The sequence below is a fragment of the Carassius carassius genome, chromosome 22, assembly GCF_963082965.1.
Source record: "Carassius carassius chromosome 22, fCarCar2.1, whole genome shotgun sequence".
Classification (NCBI taxonomy): domain Eukaryota; kingdom Metazoa; phylum Chordata; class Actinopteri; order Cypriniformes; family Cyprinidae; genus Carassius; species Carassius carassius.
This window is the reverse complement of record NC_081776.1, coordinates 13,274,755-13,291,931: the sequence shown is the minus strand read 5'-3', so window position 1 is coordinate 13,291,931 and position 17,177 is coordinate 13,274,755. Positions and strand designations below refer to the sequence as shown.

Sequence of the window (17,177 nt, the reverse complement as noted above, 5' to 3'; positions counted from 1 at the left end):
TATAACCAGTGGCAGCTCTAGACAAATTTTACTAGGGGGGCCAAGGAGGGGCCAGTGTTTAACCAGAGGGGCACATTAAAAATGGCCACATATTTTATTTAAATGTAATGCAAATAAATACAAAAAGTAATTCTTGAAAAAATCTACACAGTAATTTTACACAATCTAAACATGTTAATAAAAACAAATTACTATTAGTATATAAAATTAATCCAGGCAATCATACATTTCACAATTTTATATTTATATATGAATGTCAAGAATTCAGAAGTGTATATATTTATAATGCTTACACTACACTACACAGAAATAATATACAATTAAATTATGCTTATTTTAAATGTATTGTGTAGGCTAAAAATATAATAAGCTTTTAATAATCTTTCAGTGCGCAAAACCATGATAATACGAAACGCTTCAAAACTGAGCTCACAAAGTGATTTTAAAAGTTAACGGCTTTTAAAACGTGTGTGATCTAACAGGCACAAGCGAGTCTTTTAAAAACAGCAACAAACATAAAATACAAATACACAAAATAAAGTCATTTTATGCAAATCCACAGCCTTTTTATCTACAGATCAAAAATTATAATGTGAGTATATAATATTGGAGAGAGTTTTACCATGCATCCTGCTGTAAATGGACGAGGTGCGCGCTATTTGAATACTGAATGGAGAATGATTGACAGCCGCAGAGGAGGGAAAACAAGGTTTCCGTAAACTTTAATTTAATGATGTAAATAGTCTTCTGTCCATAACATTAAGGTATGGAATTGCTTCAGATGACTTTGAGAAATTATAATCAGACCCAAGTCACCCAAACTGATGTGAAAAAAACGGGTGACGCCGAAAAGCGCGATGTTTGTTTCTAAGTTGTTGGGTGCGCTGCACTAATTTACCCGTGTCACATTAGTTCCGCTTTTGGCGCTCGCGTGTAAAATCATATTACTTTTTTTTTCAGCAGGGGGTGGCTACGGCGGTGGCCAGGGACATGTCTACAGAGGCACGGGCCTCCCTAGGCCTCCGTGTAGAACCGCCACACGGCTCGTCTGGTGGAGAGGTAACCTGCAGTTTGTCGTCCGCTCCACTAGGGGCTTAAGTGGACTTTGCCTCCGGCAAACTGTGCATCATTTTTAGCGTGACACCTGACAGCAGCGTCAACAACTTCAGACCGCTATGACAGTGCAGATTCTGCACGACAGCTCATTTAGAGACTCAACAGCACATATTTGAGGCCAGCATTAAACAAAACCATTATATACCTCGGTAAAGTGCATGAATGGAGGATGTCACGCGACTCACCTGTAAGTGATTGTACGCTTCTCTTGTAAGGTCACTAGTATTTATTTAGCGTTAAAGTTAGTATTGAAGTATAATTTTTCTGATATGTCAAATCAGGTCTTTAATGTGCTCGCTGGAGTATTTGAGTGATGCTGGTCTTGTTTTTGACACTCGCTGAAGTGCTAGTGATTTGACAGCTAAGCATGTCTGAAGGCAGTGAGATCTTTCATGCATGATAGTTGACACCTACTCGCATATGACTTTTACCAACAAAAAGTGTCCTAGAAAATGTAAATCAATATATTGTTTTCTGTAAGTGAGTAAACAAGATGATTTACACATAATTTAGAAAGAAAAAGTCTAGGCTACAAGCTCCAGTTCTCAAAAGTCCCGGGAACCATTGTTCTGTATGTGTTTTATTGCCTTATTCAAGTGTTTTAACATTTTTCGTTTTTCAATAACCACGCATAACATTTTTTTTTCTTCTAAAAACACAATCATATACATACATGCTGCTCACATATTATTATAGCCCAGTTTGTGCTGATTACAGTGAGATTAGACTTTAGCCATTTAGATGTGTATAAGAAATTGAACAAAGCATAAATGTCAGGGCATGACAAAACTTCTCCAGGCCCCAAAAATACCCTTAGACTCCAGAGGGTTAACACAGGCTTTGCTTGCATGTTGGCTCTCTTGATAAATTCCACTGTCAAGACCTTCAGAAAAGCGATTAAAACGATAGTTGTTGCATTGCCTTGATAATATGAATCTAAGAAGTCGATTCATATAAAGCTTAGTTAGAAAGTGCAATAATAAGTATTATTTATCAGCTGATGTTGTAATGTGGTAAATAGTAGTCTACTCTATTCGTGTTTGTAAATAGAGTCAGTTGGTGGCAATTATTCATGCTTCTGATAATATGCTTATGTGTAGATCACACGATATATATAAATATATATATATATATATATATATATATATATATATATATATATATATATATATATATATATATATTATTTTTTTAGGGCAGCAAATGTCTGAAGGTAGATTGTATGTATATATTTTTTTGGTTTTCAGTCTTTTAAGGCAAAAGTTTTAACTGATACCCACATGATCTATTTTTTAAAGATGTATAATGATATTGTACATACAGTATAGAGTATTTGTTTATATCGGTCTTTACAGAATAAGGGGTGAGTTTGCACCATACAGAGTTTGGGAAATTTGTCATGATGGACATCTGCTCATGGACAGGTAATTATAATGTTTATGTGTGTTGTTGGGTACTGAATGTGTAGGTTACCAGCATTTACTTTTTGAAGGGTGAAACCATTAAAATGCAAATGATGGTAACCTAAGTAGGTGGGGAAGGGACGGCAAGTGTGAAATTTTATACAGCTTAAACTAATTTCTTCCAGTCTGGCCTAAAGCATAACCCCTGCTGGACATGGTGCAGGAAGCTCCAGGGGGAGACCGCACTGGTATCCCCCTCCTTTGGGTGCACCCTTCACTCACACCACACATTCATATCGCAGAGATCTGGCTGGGATTGAACCAGCAACCTCTGAAACCATGAGGCAGTGATCATACCTGTGAGTCACAGATCTCTTGTCCTGACATCTAAAGGAACTTATTCTTCATTATTCACCTGTTTGTGAGCTTCAAATAAAGTATCAGATCAAGGCTTTCAAGCTGTGGTGTAGTGATTGTGTCCCAACACACCAAGGTGGGATTTGAACCCACAGCTCTAGCACATCCAGGTGTGCAATTAACATGTGTTCAGCCACCTCTGCCACTGTGACTTTCACAGCAAGTGCTGGCGATTGAGGCGCTTTGTTGGATATAATGCAACATGCAAAAATTTTTACCTTAGCAAAAATGGGATTTGAACTCAGGACTCCTTGATTGAAAAGCAAAATGAACAATATGGTGGATGAATGAAAAGTGCAGTAGTATTTATATTAAGTAGTATTATAGATGAAGTGCTTGTAGGTAAAAAGTGCAGTAGTATTTATATTAAGTAGTATTATAGATGAAGTGCTTGTAGGTAAAAAGTGCAGTAGTATTTATAATTCCAAAAAGTTTTACAAACTCACCATTACTAGGTTAAATGTCATCTCTCTAATAATTTATTATTTTAAGTCTTTTTATTTTATTTTTTTTACACACTATGTACCACATCAGTGGGGTTTCTGGGTTGGGTGGAACTTGGAACCCCTGACAATTGAATGGCCACCCTGAGTACTATCCCAAAATTTCATTCACTGCTGGCAGTTTGATGACTGACATTTCATTTCACCTCTTCCGAATGAAGTATTTGTTTTGATGTGCACCCAACATTGTTAATTTATTCACTTTGAATATTAAGAGAATATTCATGTTGATTGCAAGATACAGAATAAGTTCAAAGGTTGTCGCACACAGCTCACCATTTTTAAAGTACATAATGACTACAGTCTAGGCTGGAAGGTTGCTTTTCAATAATATATTTGATGACTGACAGACTGACAGTTTCCTAACAGCATAAGAAAGGGCATATAATATCCCTGACGTTCAAATACTCAAATCAATTCATTTACACACGCACCGCATACAGTGATAGGAAGCGTGCTGTTTTCTCTTTTCCTCCACATATTCAACTTACATTGACACATTTCATGATTTAATTCACATGGGGAAAATTAATGCAATAGAATTCTGATTCACACATTTTCTATGCATTGTTACTGCCACTACTCTTATACTTATGGAAGCATATGGGTAGCAAAATTCATTTTGAAATGCAATATGTAAAATGGCAATGCATTTATTTAAATTTACATTTTCCCATACATATGTGCAATATTTAGTGCAAAATGAAAATTAAATTATATAATTGACATTTGCCATTCCCTACAATAGTTTTAGTATGTAAATTAAAAACATTTTAACACTTTTTAAGTTGCAAAATAAAAAAAATATATATTACCCAAATTAAGTATGTTTAACATGTCCAAGCAAAAACTGTAGCAAAATTATAATTTAAATGCCATTTTTCCTAAATGCATTTAGACTGACGGGTAGGACACTTGAGATTGCATTTTCATTATGCTACCATGAGATAATTGTAGCAAAATGCAGTCATCCAAAATGGATGCAAAAAATATTATTTAAATGTATTTTATTTTTCCTTAAATGCATTGAAACTTACACGTAAGACGTTGAAAATTGCATTTTCATTAAATACCTTGCGATAATGTAGTTAAAGTCCATGTGGATTCGAAAAAGCATTCTTAGCCGATCACGCCCCCGACCTGTCAATCAATATATGCCATTGTACATATTGCATTGCCATTTTACAAATTACATTTCAAATGAATTTTGCTACCCATATGCTTTCATATACACTAACCTGCCTACTAGTGGTAAAATATTGCAAATGCATTTAAATTATGTAAATAATATCAAAACTCTCCTTGTGAAAGGCTAAGGGATAATTCAGGGGCCAGTTGCATAACATAGCCACCACGTTAAAAGTGTCTTGAGAACTAGTCTGACTAACTAGAAATTAGCCAAGTCTAACTTTTCAGATTTAAATGAGACCAATCTGCTTTTTAAGTAACTTATTATGATCAGTGAAAAAGATAACATCCACCCTGGAAAACTTCACTGGCCATTCACTACGGGATGTTTGCTTTAGCCTATGAGTTATGAGCCTGTCTGTGTCTCCCGCACGTTCATTCTCTCAGTGTGGATGGGTTCCACTGAGCTTGCTAGCTGTCACTGCCCTGATTGTGTGTAATTGTTGTCCAGCTGTGGTCAGGATGTCCAGTCTTTGTTTTTGTATTGCATCAGGCTTCACTGCTGCGGCTACGTATTCATGACTCTCTGAGGGAGAGTCTTGGCTGAAAAGAATTTGGACACAAGACAACAAGTTCAATAAACAATAACTGTGACTATCGTGGATGATAAAAGATGAGGTTAATATGCATTTAAAAAAATTTAAATCATACCAAAATGTGTTTTTTTTTCCGTCAAATATTGGCACAGAATATTATTGCAGACTGCTGTAACCTACATGCCTCTACTACGCAAGGGTTCATGTGTGCGGTTGCCAGATATCAAGAGTTCAAATCCCCTAATCAGTGCTTCTCTGTTAAAACGATAAGTTCCTTTTCAGGAACTCGAGTTGCGTCAAGCGCTTTGGGGAACGTCCCTGACGAGACCGACTCTGAATATCGTGTGCAATCTTTCCAATGGAAGGGCGTGACGTCACGGGCGGGGTGACGTAGCGACCAGGAAGCTATAAAAGCACGTGCCATGCAGCTGGCTTCAGCTTTCGCGTCTGTCAGCAAGCGATCTGTGTGTGCATGTCAAAAGTCTGTCCCGTTGGTCCTATTTATTGTTGTCTGTCTCTTAAGCATTAAAAAGTTCGCTAGAACAGCTCAATATGCCTAAAGTAAAAGCAAAGACCAAACATGTGAGGGGCGATTCCAAGCCACGTTATAGATTGTGTGTTCCTCCCTGCCCTCGCTACATTACGAGTGGAGATACACACAGTTTATGCGTGGCTTGCCTGGGATAAAAGCACGCTGAGTCGGCTCTCGAGGGGGCCGACTGTCCACATTGTGAACGATTGCCAATGCGGACGCTTCGATCCCGGAGGGCTCTCTTCGAGGAGGGAGCCTTCACCAGCGTTCCCCGCGGTGCTGGCCCCGCTTCTGCCAAGGCAGAATGGCTGCTTCACTCATGGGGTTCGCAGGTGGATCTGTCAGAGGGAATGGAGACGGGCCAGTCCTTATCTCCTTCCGCATCTGCCAGATCCGGCGCCCAAACCCTGGGTTCGGAAGCACGCTCGTCTGTTTCTTCCCCCCAGGGTGAGGGATCAGCTCCTCACCTCTCTTCCTCCAAAGAGGTCGATGTGGAGACTGTTGCTGGGGATTCGCCACCCCTGTCGCCGCAATATGAGGAGCTTTTGGAGGTGGTTACACGCGCAGTTGATAAATGAAAAATCGAATGGCCTGCTGAAAAACATTCTCAGCCGCAGAGAAGCAAGTTAGATGAACGCTTTCTGCGGCCGAGGCAACCACCTCCACGTTGGAGCCTAGCATTCTTTCCCGATTTCCACGAAGAAATATTGAGATCGTTGAATCACCCTTATTCGACCCGCCTCTTTGGCCCCGATTCACTATACTATGGCAACGTGATGGGGCTGGGAGAGCGGGGTTATAGAGAGGTGCCACGGGTCGAACAGACGCTCGCGGGCTATCTGTCGCCCGGGTCGGCATAGTCTCTAAAGGCTCCGACGTTGCCCACCAAGCCTCTCAGAGTTACATCATCACTGGTGGGCAAACGTTATGTGGCAGCAGGTCAGGCTGGGGCTTCCCTTCACACCATGGCAGTCCTACAAGCTTATCAGGCCGACCTGCTGGGAGATATAGGGAGAGGGAGAGGGGATCAAGTCTGAAGATATTGAAGAGCTTAGAAAGACCGCTGATCTCTCCCTCCGCGCCACTAAAGAGACCGCTCGCGCAATTAGGCGGTCTATGGCAGCCTTAGTGGCCGCGGAGAGGCATTTATGGCTGACCCTGTCAGAAATCAAAGAAAGAGACAGGGTCTGCCTCCTGGACGCCCTGCTTCAGCCTTCTTGCCTGTTTGGCGACACAGTCAATACTGTCGTCGACAGGTTCCAGGAGACACGAAAGCAGGCGGCGGCGTTCCAGAATTTCCTCCCTCGTCGCTCTCGTGGTGCATCTGGGCGGGAGATTACCACGCCACATGCCGGCTCCTCATATAGGGAAGCGCAAAAACAGAGTGAGGGCCTCAGCAACGCTCTGAGTCGGGGACTTCCAAATCTAAAAAGCCCGATTTAAGAACAGTTATCGAGGCCCGGAAGTCCTCGACAAAAAGATCCTGACGCCAGTGGCTTAAGGATCCTGAGGGTAGCCCCTACTGGGGTAGAGCGCAGTCCACCTCATTATACAGTGCCCGCCTCACCTCAGTGCCCTCAGGAGGTCGGTCTGCCAACCCTGCCAGAGTTTCAGGGCGCAGCGGCCCCCAGCAAGCGCTGCTCCCAGTTATTTCTGCCCGCGAGCGTAGCGGAGCTGGGATGCTCACCGCCCCTTCGGGGGCCTCTTACACTAGAGGTCAGTCTCGAGAGACTGATTCCCTTAGTAGATTATTTAGCAGCGTGGAAACTACTGCCAAATGTATCTCAGTGGGTCCTGCGTACAATAGAAAAAGGCTATCGCATTCAGTTTGGTCATCCACCGCCAAAATTCAACGGGGTTACACCGACAGTGGTCGGCCCCCGGCAGGCTCTGGCTATGGAACAAGAAGTGAATACCCTATTAAGGAAGGAGGCCATCGAGGTGGTCCCTCCTCTAGACAGGGAATCCAGGTTTTACAGCCGGTATTCCATAGTTCCAAAGAAGGACGGGGGGTTGCATTCGATCTTAGACTTACGTCACCTGAACCGCTCAGTTATGCCACTGAAGTTCAAAATGCTCACTGTCAAGCAGGTTATAGCTCAAATCAGATCCGAGGACTGGTTTGTCACGATAGATCTCAAAGACGCATACTTCGACATATCCATCCTTCCACAACACAGGAAGTTTCTGAGGTTCGCTTTCGGGGGCAAAGCTTATCAATATTGAGTACCTCCCTTTGGCCTCGCACTCTCACCCCGCACGTTCACGAAATGTGTAGATGCGGCTCTGGTATTCTTATACCCTCGAGCGGGTTATGTTCCGAAGGTTCCCTCAGTTACACCACAACCTATGTTTCACACTTCCTCCCTTTCGGGAGCCAGACCAGAAAAAGCTAAATTGTATGTGTCCAGTGCGAGCACTGGATGCATACGTCCACAGAGCTGCCCTGTGGAGAAAATCTGACCAATTGCTTGTTTGCCACGGTCCTCCTAAAAAGGGTTCTCCTGCCTCCAAGCAGACCCTAAGTCGTTGGATAGTCGAGGCTATCAACGCCTCCTATGAGTCCTCTGGTCTTCCCCTTCCTTTGGGAGCCAAGGCTCACTCTACTCGGGGTATGCCAGCCTCTAAGGCCTTCTCAGCAGGTGTGTCCCTCTTGGACATCTGCAATACTGCGGGGTGGTCCACGCCTTCTACATTTGTCAGATTTTATGACCTTGACATGCGAGCCACTCCGGGCTCTTCTGTTCTCTCACCTTAGCTGTGCTCTTCGGATACACACTAGGCAGGGATTTGGAAGTCTGGCAGCGTGGGCACATCGTTCCCCAAAGCGCTTGACGCAGCTCGAGTTCCTGAAAAGGAACGTCTCAAGGTTACGAATGTAACCCTGGTTCCTTGAAGGAACGAGACGCTGCGTCGCAGAGCCATACTCCCGCTTGCTTCCCTACTCGAATCTGAAGCCAGCTGCACGGCACGTGCTTTTATAGCTTCCTGGTCGCTATGTCACCCCGCCCGTGATGTCACGCCCTTCCGTTGGACAGATTGCACATGATATTCAGAGACGGTCTCGTCAGGGACGTTCCCCAAAGCGCTTGACGCAGCATCTCGTTCCTTCAAGGAACCAGGGTTACATTCGTAACCTTGAGACGTTTTTTGCCCAGAGTTTTGCTTAATTTTTTCAATCTGGCAACAATGTCGCTCTACATTATGGAGTCTGAAAACACAAACGCACAAGTAATCTGGAGTTCAGTGATTTCCATGAGAGATTTTTCAGCCAGTCTGTGTTCTGTCATGAGATCCTGACTATTTTGTTTGCGATTGTATGGAATGCCCAACCTGACAAATTCATAAATAAATATACAAAGAAATGTAAAAATAAATTAATAAATATAAATATACAAAGAAAAAACAAAAATAAAATTTTAATTCTGCTTTATTTAGACATTTATTTCCACTTTTGTATGTTTCTTTACATATTTATTTCTATATTTATTTATTTCTACATTTATTTATTTTCACATTTTTTATTTCTACACTTCTTTGTCTGTAGGGCAATGAGGAGGGCGTGCTTTACCTCAAGAATAGTAATCAAGTCGGAAAAGGCGAGTTGTAAGCTTTGATGCCACAGTGACACCTTGTGTTGCCCAAACAAAATACAATGTGATACAGTGTAGCCTGCATGAAGTCAATAATCTAACATCACGCTTTTATCCTTTTGTGTATCATGAAAAACCCAAACCCTTTGTGTATCATGCAGTCGAACCAAGTGTGAAAGCACCTTTAGACTGGTGTGTTCACACTTTACATGTTCAGTCCAATTAAAACAAACCCTGATGCTATTGCTCTGATAGTGCGGCTCAGTTCGAATGAAATATGAACATTAACACTGACCAAGGACAGGAAATGAAATCACAAGATGAGACCCTAAAAATGACAAAATGCTCAAGCCTATCCTTTTTTTCTAGTCATATAGTGGCGATGTTGCCCATCAAAGTTTGGTACAGACATCAGAACCACTTCCCCTTTGCAGCTTTTTCTGTGTGTGCGATGGACTACACACATACAACAAAAGCATTCCGTTGGATGTTCGGTCACAAGCTCAATGTCATAAAAGCTCATTAATCAGGTTGTGAACGTATCCCTATGCCTTTAGGTTCGGTATCTTTTTAGTTTAGTTTTAAGTTTAGTGTTAAAAAGCCAATGTGAATGCTATACAGACCAGGATTAAAGGTTTTTTCTTTTTGGTCCGGACCCAATTTAACCAAGTGAACTGAACTACAAGTGCGAACACTCCCAAAAATGGTGAATCATGGACTGAATCCAGATCTGTTCTTTACACTTCATCATGGAAAGTCACGGGTGATCCAGCTGAACAGAAACCCAGGAAGTATGCAGACACACATTATGATCTACATAGGCTGCATTTCTATGAATTATTTTACAGCTGCAGATTGTGCTAATCCAGTGGCTGGACTCTGGATTTAATGCAGTATGAATGTTAAAAAGAAATTTATTAGATTTCTGTTTTGATTTCATATAATTTGTCATTTACAAGATCATGCTGTGACCATAATAACACAACATCTGAATTTAAATAGTGTATCTAGAAGCTCTGCTGGTTAGAAGAACGTTGGTCAGGTGAGATCTTACCTGAGGACCTTGTTGTAATCCTTCATGAGACGCAGAAGAACCAAACCTTAGTAAATTCACTTTATTTGCAATTGTTTAATAACATCATTCCTCAGATAAAAATGCAATATTACAGGAATATACAGCAGAGATTAATTTAAAACTTCCTGTCAAGAACCATACAATCTAAAGATATTTTTTTTTGTTTTTATTTACTGGTAGCGTGCGTTATAAGCAAGACACACTCTGTCACCAAAGACAGACTGACAGATACAGATACAAACTGTACAATCACTTATTTACAAATCCAATTTTTATATATTTTTTTCGTTTCACTTTTTTTGAAAATAGGAGTAGAAAAAGTGATTGAATCTTCTGATTTACGTAGCGTATTCTTTTTAAAATCTAAATGAACAACAAATGAAAGAATGATGAAATGAAACAAAAGAGTCTCAGCAAAAGTAGAGGAGGGAATGGCAGACCATGCAGACGTCTCACAGTTTTCAATAACACCTGGGGTCCAAACTCCATTAAATAAGTCCAAAATGTGAATGACCTCTGACGGTGTTTCGTGAGAGACCTGAATGGTCCGCACTGGTGCCTTCGTATTCTACCAAAAGCATGACGCGCGTCTAATTTTAATTCAACTCGTTAATCTAACAAACAGCTCAGGACCTCAAGACCACACTTCCCATCCACACCGTCAATCAAGACTACAGAAGCTGCTCGTGTGGTCACCAGAAATAAAGCAACTGAGATGATCCGCTCAAAAATTCCTCCCTTTGTGGGTCCTAAGTGGTTAACCGGAAACCAGATCACCTTCGAACGCAGGAAAATAGTGTAATGCAGATTCGGGTTTCAGCCTCTATAACAGAAAGAATTGTGGGCTGCATCTGTAGATGAGTGAGTGTCACTGTACATTCAAACGGGGCAGCGGTGTTAACGCTTCTCATTTACTTTGAATGGGTGACATCGTGCATTGCCGAACTGAATTGTGGGTCCGTCAACATCGCGCCACTGGGGTTACTCCCATCAGAAGTTGAAAATTTCTCAACTTTTCAAGAGCCAATTAGATTGACTTATGCAAACAGCCTAGCTCTGGCGCAAAACAGCTGCGGTCCAATAGCTGTTGTTACTATGATGATTGTGTCTGCACCAAGCTAAGACGCGCAATCCATAAATCGTTGACGCCAACGCCCCATGTGAATATACAGTCAGGGAATCAACTCCCTCAGTCCTGCCACCCATTAGAGAAAAAGAGACCCAACAAATCAAGCCCGGTGCTCGACGCCGTTAAACACAGCATTACTTCCATCTCTGCAGAAAGTAAGCAAGATGTGGTAAAGAATAAGTTGTTAAAAGATTCACTCATACATGGAGATTTGTGCAATATTAACTATTTGAGCTCCTCATCATAATCGTTAATGTTTCGCCCATTTCCTTCTGTCTCTAGTGCTACATTCGCTGGGTGGAACTAGAAGCGGGGAAATGCCACTCGAAAACCTCAAATTGGTTCATATAAATAGTTTTGCATTCACCTACCCACAGTTTTGGGTTTCAAATGCAATCAGTGCCCTAAAAAACACTGAACAAATCTGCATTAATTATCGTCCCACCTGTTGCAATGAAACTATGGCAAGATTGACGTTTTGAGCTTAGGGCGAAATTAATATTTACACGGCAGCTAAAATCTATGCATAAATTCATCCTTTACTTGGATTATGTGTACGATGTGTCAAACTAAACATGGTTTAAATGTTTAAATTGTGATTATTGCATCACCACCTTAGCTTTTAGTTTATCATTAAAACTCATTTACAAACTACATTAACTTATAACATCAAATTAACAGTCATATAAAGGAGGACATTAGAGATATGTGCTACACAAAGGTTAAACCAGAGGGCAGACATTGCACTTGTCCAGGCTTTCTCTGGGTTAAAGGTCAACCCCACGGCATGTTCCTTCAGTCTGACACATGAAGAATTTACATACGAACACGCATGAACCCAGAAACACGGGACGGCCCGAATGGATATTTGAATGGATATTACAGACGTCCTTAATAAATCCACTAACATTTTGTGTTCCTGCTATACTGGGTTTATCCAAATAAAACAACCAAAAAAATTAACTGTTTTTTACTGTAATGTGTTGTGAACTTGAATGGTTGTACCAATGCTGCTCATTCGCTATGGATAGTTTACTTTTCTGAGGGTATCATATTTTCAAACAATATTAAGCATTAAATGCATGCATAAAACAATTTCTTTCAATATACGCTTTTCTATTGGGGAAAGTTGTGTGCTACTGCTACAGACGGCAAACCGAAATACAAGCCACAATCAAGGTCCATCAAGAAAGCAACCTACACTTGCTGAAATCTCATCCACTACGTCAGCCACATTCCCTCCAGTGCGAATATCTTCCATCTGATAAATATTTCTCTTATATTACAATATAGAAAATAACTTCTGATTCTCTGAGAGAAGAAAAGCTACATTACAACCATTTGGGCAAAAAACTCACTGAGCAACTAAGAAAATATTCAGTAAAATATTTGGTACATTTCCCCAAGGCCTGAGCAGACAGCTCTCTGTGTTCATTCATTAGAGGTTTCAATCAACACAGGCGCTGCTATTGTGTCATGAAAGCCTGTGGCTTTTCCACACTGTTCTATCAAGTGCAGGTGCTCGGAGGGGAATGTGATGTGTTGATCTGAATAAAGCAGCTGTGAAAAAGCCCTCGGATTCAAAATCACATGATTAATCTCATTGCACTCCTCCCTCAGTAAAAACACCAAACCATCCTGCTTAAAAACAGGCCGTACGACCAGAGTTTCAAAAGGAGCTACTGCGGTGAATACGAATGATTTACTCTATATTTTTCTATCTATATGTAGTCACTACATACATTCTCAAACACGGTTGTGTGTAGCCATTTTAACCCTGACATTCAGCAGATATAGATGAGTTCATATGGTCTCTTTTCATGTGTCAATTATTTTCTATATAAGTCTATAAAAATATACAATCATTGGCAAATGAAGGGAGAGGAGGACTCCTTCCACTAGGTTAATTCTTTAGACTCCAGCCAAACCAAAAAATTCTAGCATAGCATCCAAATCTATTATTTCCAAACTAAATCTCCTCGCCGAACACAGATTGTCCATGAGACTTGAGAAATGAAAGGGGATTTCTAATGTTTCAGCTTGCAGCCTCAAATAATAGCGGGAATTAATGTGCATGACCAACTATTTAAACTGAGCCAGTTCACCGACGCACGGGTGCCATGATAAAACACCTTTACTGTGATGTCTGCCGAAAAAAGGACAAGGAGGGTGAGCGAATGAAAAGATAAGGGGAAACAGCGAGAGTGAAACAGAGAGAGCTGCTCTTGCGTATCATGCACCTTTCAGCTGAGCACAAGATATGCAAAATCATTTTCCCACCGAGGTGCTTCTCTCCTCCGACTGTATTTACACTTTCGCTCCTCGTCATCAGTGTTTCCTCAATGTTTCAAATGAAAACGACAACAACGACAAAAAAAAGTTACTTGGAACGCTTGACACACCAAAAGAATCCTCATGCAGAGATAATTGAAACCAACAGAAGAAAAAACATCAAACCAAACTGACCTGCACAAGATTATTTCAAAATACTCAATACTCAAATGCACCCGATTTCAAGTATGACAGGTTTCTTCAATTTAAAGTTCTGTAACTTAATACACACCAGTGAATATATTTCTCTCTGAATCTTAGATTTTTGTACAGCTGTAGTTCTGAAGGAAACGGTTATTGCATTGTTTTTGCATATCTTGTGGTATGCAAGCACATACGCATGCATGCACTCACACACTCATCCTGCACGTACACCACACAAACACGCTCATTTCTGCGCACTGCATATGCTAAACACGGAGAAACTCGCACACGTACACAATCAAGGCCTCGAAATATGCCAGGGGAAGCCTCATAATGACATATGGTACATGTGTGTAGGAGATATGAGGGTGTGGTGGCGGCTTTGGAACAGAGCAGGTGGGTTCTGGCTACATTTGTCACATTTTTTTCCACAAGCTTTGCATCATCCTCAAGAGCAGAGACCTCCTGTAAACATTCAGGAACTCATTCGACAACAAAAAATAAAAACGGCATAGGACTGGAGACTTGAGATTGAATGCGATATTCGAGGCCTGGAAAAAAACGCCAGGATGCTCGGGTGTAGAAAGCGAAGAGTTTGCTAGACAAAAATAATCCATTATCTATTCATACATGGAAAGAGAGATTCATATCATCTGAAGTCGTGTGCAAAATGGTGACAGAACTTCTAACCCGGTCTAAGTGTGGCACGAAAAGGGAGATGCCTGGAAGTGGATTGGTCAGGTTTCTCATCAGCGCACGTGTTTAGGGGACGCCTTCCATCCCGTCGACACATTACCAACACAATGTTAACGCTTCAACACCTTATTTGCATAATAGATTGATAAGTAGTTCTCTGTGTGTCTGCATGGAAACAGTGCTAAACCCAGCAGAAAAATATCCTTAACAATAATAGTAATAATAATAGCAATCAATAACATTGTATGATGATGACACTGCTGATGTTGGTACTTTCATAATATATTTAGCCCTGTGTGAACTACATTGAAGTTTTTTTTTTTTTTTTTTATGATGCGCTACCCAGACATCCCTGAATACTCCACCCCTCGTCTCCTCAAAGTGCACCTTTACTGACCTACTGAAGATCTGCCGTTCCCTGTGTCGAGCAGGTGGGATAGTGACAGAATCGCAGCTGTCGGCTGAATGATCAGCAGTGAAGAAACATCAGTAGTTTCAGAGCAAACGTGAGTCCAATCCAACAGCAGCCATGAGAGCTGTCAGTGCTACCTGCGTCCAGGAGAGTGAAACCGCTCATTTACAGCTACACCAATAAACCCTCCGGCAGAACACTCTTCAATAAATAAATAAATATTTTTTGTGTGTGTGTCTGTAAGAGGCATTAGATTCACAACACTGCATCTGGCATAAACATCTTAAACGCCTTCAATAATAATAATAATAATTTAAGAAAAATATGCAATCCAAGATAAACAACATTACAAACACTTAAATGCTGAAAAAAAAGGAAATAAAACCTGAATGACCCGTACCTTGCACAGCTAGCAGCTGCCTGAAAGCCGTAAAGGTACACGAGAAAGAGCAATTCAGGGAGTTCAGTCTTCCGCTGATTTAAAGAAAAGCTAACTAGGGAACTGTGGGTAGAAATCAAACTCAAAAAGCAGCAAAAACCATCAACTGAACACAAAAGAAAGCCTTAAAGGAGAAGGATGACGTGAGGGCGCTTGCAGAGCAGAATACACTTCTCTTGATGAACGGATGGATGGACAGCCCCATGAAAGGAAATATAGAGCCACTCCAATATGTCCCTTTGAACATCTCTCGAACCCGGGCGGCAAATTCCCAACACGGTCCTCAAGATCCACCTGCTCGGCACCACACGTCCACGCCGAAGATGTGGCCTTCAAGTCCTACTGCCACACACACACATACACACGAGTCAGCGCAAACTCGCTCTGTCCTCCCACCGGCGGACAGACCCCACTGCTTGAGCGACGGCAGCGCATCTTTTCCCTTCATTCCCTGCTCGGTCAGGGTTTCGTTTCCTTACTGAAATCAAGGTTGTGGGAACTGTGAGGCACTTTAGAAACGCACACACAAACATGTACAGTACACACTCCTACTCGCTCGTGCTCTCGCAAACACACGGACGAACTAAAAACCAACTCGGTCTCAGCTAAGCAGAATGGCCTTATACCCCTACAGTAGGTACACGCAACAGACAGGTCAGACTGCAGGACAGCAGTGTCCTCAGAGAGAGCTGGGCTAAGACACAGGAAGTCCTCCCTGCTGCTGTTCCACCTACAAACTGGTCACGCACTCCATGTCCTCGTCCTCCATCAGAGTGCTGTTCCGCTGCCCCGCCCCCTCGGAGCACTCTAACTCCACCCCCAGAAGCTCGTCGGAGCCCGTGGTGGTCGAGAGGCCCAGCGTGTGGCTGCAACAGGACTCCTGGGAGCCAGTGTCTCTGCACTGTATGAAGGGTAGCAAGTTTCCGTTGGCGTTGGGTGGCGCGTTGGCATTGAGAATGTTGTCGGCAGCGTTCTCCATCTCCTCCATGGTCATGTCGCAGGCATCCGCTAGTTCCTGCTTCGCTACCTGGATGAAGGAGGGATCCTGTGCATAGCGACCCAATCCCTCTGATATTAACACCTGAGCAAAGAACGAACGAGAACTTGTCAACACTTTATACTCTTAAAGTGAAAGGCTCCTAAGGATTCCTCATAAGTCAGAAAATACTGTAAACTGCCAGAAATCACCATATTTAAGCATAACTTGTTATATAAGTCAGGTGAATGTTATATGAACAAACCCATCTGTTAAAACCTTCAGAGTATACATATAGGAATAAAACTGTTAATTCTGGTGTATGTAAGAGCTGCTGACATGAAAATTGCTGGCTCGGTGCATGAGAAAAAAAACTCCTTTGAGAAAACGGCAAGACACAAATAGATAAAGTGTAATAGAACAAACACCTAAACTTGCATTTTGGATGTTTTCTATCCACAAGTCTGAAAGATGACAATTTTGCAAGCAAAATGGCCCTAAATCTAAAAAATGATCAGTGCAGGGGTGTCAAGTTCAATTCCTGGAGGGCCAGAGCCCTGCAGAGTTTTGTTCCAACCCTGCTCCAACACACATACAATCTAGTTTTCGAATAAGCCTGAAGGACTTGATTAGTTGGATCAGGTGTGTTTAATTAGGGTTGAAACTAAACTCTGCAGGGCTCTGGCA

General features: G+C 41.8%; 1 protein-coding gene across 4 annotated transcripts in view; it reads right to left on the bottom strand.

Moving 5' to 3' along the window:
* Positions 1-13,608: 13,608 nt before the first annotated feature.
* The window catches only part of LOC132099005 (voltage-dependent L-type calcium channel subunit alpha-1C-like), a 131,304-nt gene continuing 127,735 nt past the window's right edge, over positions 13,609-17,177 (bottom strand). For all 4 annotated transcript variants that reach the window (XM_059505351.1, XM_059505353.1, XM_059505352.1 and 1 more), the window contains one exon: positions 13,609-16,595. In XM_059505351.1, coding sequence (XP_059361334.1) covers positions 16,245-16,595 — 351 coding nt within the window. In that variant the 3' untranslated portion in view covers positions 13,609-16,244. The remainder of the gene's footprint in view (positions 16,596-17,177) is intronic.